This window comes from Henckelia pumila, chromosome 3 (assembly GCF_033568475.1).
Source record: "Henckelia pumila isolate YLH828 chromosome 3, ASM3356847v2, whole genome shotgun sequence".
Lineage (NCBI taxonomy): Eukaryota > Viridiplantae > Streptophyta > Magnoliopsida > Lamiales > Gesneriaceae > Henckelia > Henckelia pumila.
This window is the reverse complement of record NC_133122.1, coordinates 68,144,179-68,149,842: the sequence shown is the minus strand read 5'-3', so window position 1 is coordinate 68,149,842 and position 5,664 is coordinate 68,144,179. Positions and strand designations below refer to the sequence as shown.

General features: G+C 37.7%; 1 protein-coding gene across 1 annotated transcript; it reads left to right on the top strand.

Annotated features, from left to right (window-relative positions):
- Nucleotides 1–2,263: 2,263 nt before the first annotated feature.
- LOC140891681 (uncharacterized) lies at nt 2,264–5,093 on the top strand. The gene is made up of 6 exons (XM_073300283.1): nt 2,264–2,611; nt 3,642–3,695; nt 4,138–4,218; nt 4,341–4,410; nt 4,528–4,616; nt 4,755–5,093. Exons 1-6 carry the CDS (start codon nt 2,435–2,437, stop codon nt 4,887–4,889), a joined length of 606 nt encoding a protein of 201 aa, XP_073156384.1. The 5' UTR covers nt 2,264–2,434; the 3' UTR covers nt 4,890–5,093.
- The last annotated feature ends 571 nt before the right edge of the window (nt 5,094–5,664 follow it).

Below are 5,664 nucleotides of genomic sequence, written 5' to 3'. Positions count from 1 at the left end.
ATACTAGAGTGCATGTAAGATGTGATAGTAAAATTGAATGATTATCATGAAACACATCTTATAATCACTGTATATTCTAAACAGTTCCTAGTCAATTGAGCCGTCCGCTAATAAGGATAAGGATCGCTCGAGATTGAGACTAGCATTTGCGATGCCTAGTACCACGTTTTATTGGTATAGAACATAGAGATGTTCGAAGCATGCAAATGGATATTCATATGATGGATGATCAAACTACCCTATTCGGACTTTCCAAGTTGTTATCATTAATTGAGTGGATAAGTCCGCGGTTTTGGTTGTACACCATTAGTCCTTACTACTTGAAACATCATGGAGACTCTATATGCTAGTTCTGTACTTTGACTCATTTACCGACTCTGTGAGGGTCATCAGGTGTCGAGATTGGGTACAGTTACGATACATATAGGAGTCAATATTTTGTTGTCAAGGATTCACCACACGCTTGCGAGTGTGGATATCCTATGCTATCTGAGGAGATATTAGTGTGACAAATCTCTGGCCAGAGTACATGATGTGCTTTAGGTTACTTGGTTTCCTAGTAGCACATGCGATGTCACTATTTGATCTTCAAGATGTATTGCATAGTTATCGAATCTCGAACGACTCTCGATGTACCAATGGTTGTTGATTCGATCGGGATATATGGATGAAGGGACCGTACTGTACGCTAACCAAAACCTACTGGTTCTTGCAGGCACTATCAGTGATACCTAGGAAATCATGAGGCGATGTTGCTAGGCGCTCTTACCATGATTCGATGGATAAGTCGGAAATTGTTGTTCTGAGTCACAAGGAGTTGTGAGCCCACGGCTAGCTGTATCCCTGAACCATTGAGGGTTACACAAGTAATGGATTACTAATCCCCGTTGAGATAGTTAAATTTAAAGAGTTATATTTAGCGAAAGAGAAGTTGGACTTCTTAAGTAAAGGAAGTGGAATTTCCTAAAATGACATATGGATGGACATTTTTTGAAATCACTGAATTCGGATTCAGAAAAATTATCTTGACTTTAAAAGGTGCAGAAATGGTTTATGAGCACATTGGTGAAATCAGTTTATCAATCGGAGTAATGATGAATTTTATATCAATTTCTATAATAACAGGCTTGGCTTGTTGAACTTAATTTATGAGTAATGGGCCCTAAGGAGTTAGTGTCCTATTAGACATATAATTTAATCCAGTACATAAATTATATATATAACACATAGGGATTTTCGAAAAATAGAACATTGTTTATCTTGCAATTTTCGAAAATCTCATATTATTCTAAGTTGGAATTTTCGAATTCCTTCTCCCTTTTGAGAGAATTCGGTCTGTGATTTTTCTGAAAAATTACATTCTGAATTGACATATCAAATCTGTAAATCTCTTCGATAAACATCTAATTGATTTCTAGTGCAATCAATCAGAGGGTTTCTGTTTTCTATTCGTGGACCTAAATTCAGGAGTTGATCGAGCAAGTCATCAGTTCTTGGGATTTACAAGAAGAGCGGATTTAATCTGTTGGAGTTCATTAATCAAGCCTTAGCTTGAAGAGGTAAAATATTAATTGTTATTATTATTTTACTTGTATATTTTAATCGTAAGGATTTGATACCATGATATGGAATCGTTCCATATCAAAAAAGAAAAATTTTTAAACTTTCGCTGCTCCGGGTATCAGATCTGACTGATCTGAAAACGTGTTCCAACAAGAAGCTGCGGAAAAATGAATCAAAATTTTTTTTTTAAAAGAACACGCGCGCCCGCGCATGACACTCTGCCGGCCACGCGCGCCCGCGCACAGCCCTCGGGCAGAAATCCCTTTGCTGCACAATGAGGCACGCCCGCACATCAAAGTCGCGCGCATGCTCGTGCCCCTCGGGTTGCTGAAACCTGGACCAGAATATTCACTCCACAAGCTCAAAACAACACTCCAAACAACCAAGGTTTCAAATCAAAGCTTAAACATGAAATCATGAGCTTGAAACACCAACAAAAAGAGGTTAACAATACAAGTTCGACGACATAATTCGATCGACTACTCAAAACATACAAGTCCAAAAGATACAGCCCTACGACACACGGTGTCTCACTTCTATCATTCTCACCCCGAGCTAACCCAAACGGTGCCTTAATTTTTAATTGATCCAAACCCATTATTAATTTGGGCCTACATTCGGCAAACCAAACCCGACTCGAAACTTCCAGAAAACCCTCAGCACTACAATATCCCGTCAACAATTCGCCGTGAGTCAAAATTGCACCACAAATCTTGGAATCAGCCGCATGCATTCTCGTTTCCTGCTTCCCTAGCCTCAGATCATCCCATTTCAAGCTAATTTCCGAGTTATTGTCTTGTCATAATCCATCAACTGCCTGATTTACCATTCATTTCTGTTAACATTTGATCCGAATATTTAATCGGTGAGAATGGAGGGAGGCGCGGCGGCGGTTTCGGCTGAGAAGGCGGCGGAATCGGCTTCGTACACGTATTGGGTGCGGGATGCGGGCCGCGATGCAGCTCCTTTGCCCACGCCCAAGAAGATTGACCCGGCCGATTTGTGCAAGCAAACCAACCAAACCCATCTCGGGTCTGCTTGGAATAGGGTATGCTTTTGCATAAGAGTAGAACACGAGCTCTTGTTTTTCATTTTTGTTCTGTCTGATGCCTTGTTGATTTCTTTGTGGGCTTCAAGTATTTGGGAATTTCAATTGGCATTAGGTTGGTGGATTGAAGTTAATACAAAGCTTTTACTGATTTGAATTTTCACTTTATTCTATCCCCTCAATCATTGCTAAAATGTTTAAATATGTTGGTCTAAAGAACAAAGAAAGAATTTTTCAATCTTTGTAGCCACGAAATCCCATAGGTTTAGCAAGTTATGGTTCTCTTTTATGATACTAACGTAAAAGAATCCTTAACCACACTTAATTGATTATTAAGAATCTTCCAAGCACAAAGATAATTAGGAGTTAGCTGTATCCTTGATAGTTTAAAACGAAAACATTCGAATCATAAAGATGATCTTAGATACTTTTTGGATCTGAACTAGCACAAGGACATTGAAATGCCCCTTGATAGCTGTTTTTACCCACAAGGAACTTGAATTACCTTGGGGGTCCATTCATATGTTTCTCCTTTGCATTTTGTCAATGCATGTGGTTTTTTGCATTTATTTACTTTTCAGTCTACAGAGAGGGATTTGGAGTCATTTTTGTGCCGTGGCAATTTTTTCCTCTTAGACTTTTCTTGTTTCCGTTTTCTTGTTTTGAATGGTCATTAGTGTTGGTTTTATGTGCCATTATTTTCTGAATCCTATATGGCATCAACAATGATATTCAAATAGTTTCTGTTTGTCCTTCTGTTTTTTTCATATGCAAATACGTGCAATGGCCCATATAACTGATTTTTGACATCCATTTTTACAACCTTTGGTGCATTTTTTAATTGCAGTTGCAGTTGCTATTGTCGGATGCCGTAGGCCTAGGTTTTCTGTTGTTAGCCTAAAGAATATTCAGTTTTCTGGTCTATTGCTTGCTCTTAAATCCATAAGAATTACCTTGCTGTTTGCTTATGGTTTTTAAAAGAGCATTTTTTATTTGTTTCATACTTCTAAATTTTAATTTCTGTTTGCAGGCTGGAACATGGGAGGAGAAAAACCTAAATACGTGGGCAAGTGATAGGATTAAGGTTTGAATATATTTATATTTATAAACCTTTTCTTACGTATCTCTTGATGTTGTCACTTGTCACAAACTACTAGTGAATTTTCTTATATCCGTCAATTTCGTGAAAAATTTTGTGTGAACTTACTGCCAATGTAATTGACATTTGTGGGAAGGATCAGTCTCCGTGTTTATCAAAGATTTAAGATGATAGGTAATAGGTTGAACTGAAAATGTGATATACATAATGATGAGATCAGATCTTGTGATGCATGTCAAAGCTCAGTTTATATAATCTTGGAAAAACAATCTTTTTTAAAAACAAATATGCTACTACATTACCATTTTGGCTCATATATACTCATTTCCAACTTCTATTCTTGTTTAAAAAAATGCATAGGCCATAGGGTTTGCTAACATTTCCATACCCCGTGCTGTTGCATTTTAATATTCTTCTCTGATTGTAGGAGTTGCTTGTATCTATGGGATCCTTGGAGTTCTCTGGTGGCAGGGCAGAAATTACGGAAGTTACAAAATGTCTCGGTGATGTTAGTTCTTGCAAAATTATTAGATGTCTGAGATTATGTTTATTTGAAGCGATTTATTTGATTCCCTGATTCTTTTGACACCAGCCATCAGAATTATTATCATGTCTACATGTGTGACGCAGGCCTTCTTGATTACGGTTCGAAATAAAAAACGTGTTGGCTACACGTATGAGTTGACACTAAAAGTGAAAGGTGACTTTTTTAAAGTTTCATTCATTTTGGAGTTGATCTGAAATTCTGAAGTCTTATTCCTCGAGTTTTCCTTTCCCCCATTCTCTCACATCAGCATATGAAATAATTTGAAATTAGGGGAATGGCATATCGGAGGTGAGAATAAGAAGGTCAAAGGGCACCTAGACGTTCCTGAGTTCACTTTTGGTGAATTAGACGATTTGCAGGTAGTTATATGTAAATGCTTTAACCCTTGTTGGAGGAACTTAGAACAATAGAGAACTAAATGGAATGTTCAGGATCTGCTTGTAGCCAAATTGAAACAAGATATCACAATTTGGTGAAATCTGCTGCTTATTTTACAGGTTGAAGTACAACTTAGCGAAGACAAAGATTTTAAGCCCCAAGAGAAGCAGCAGATCAATCAGGATTTGAAATCATTTTTGAAGCCTCTCCAGGAGAGACTGCTTAAATTTGAGGAGGAACTCAAGTCTCGATAGACTGGTATGTTCCATTTTATTTTAAAAGCTTTGGCTTCAATTATCAACTAAAGTCATGTACTTTGTATTGTTGTTTCGGCCTGCACTGTAAGATCCGAGTCTGTTGTAGTCGAACATGAAAACTTCAATATGTTTTAGATTCTTGTAACGGGATACTGAAGATTGAGTATAAGCACGAATGTAGTAAAAGACCTGTTATATTTCTATGAGAAGTTACTTATAACTCGATATTCATGCTCGCAATACCTGCATTGTTTTCTATGTCCACATTATGTTATGGCTGCCCCTTCATTACACTGCGACCGCTGTGACGTAAACCAAGAGACCAAGAGAGAACTATTTATCCATATGGATGAAGTCATATGTAGGCGCTGCGTGGGGGGTTTTGGATTTCATAGGGCACAAGTCTCGTCCAGCATGAAAGGTAAACGAACTTCAGAGAGCACTTGGATTCATACGGTCATACCTGGCGAAAGTACGTGAGCTGGGATAAATTTTTAACTTCCAAATCCCCATCACAATATGTTTTCCAACTATCAGAAGCCTCTCCAGTATAAATGTAACTTTTTGAGCTCCGATGGAGCTAACTAGGGATGACGTGGGTTCGGTCAAACCTCGGGATCGAATGTGACCGGTCTTGGAAACCCAATAGGTTTAATTTGGGTTGGAGCTGATAATTCTATGCTTTTTTCATTAATATACAATAATTTTTTTAAAAAATTAATAAATCATTACTTGCCAAGTTTATACTAGTAATATTTAGGGGAAAATGTTA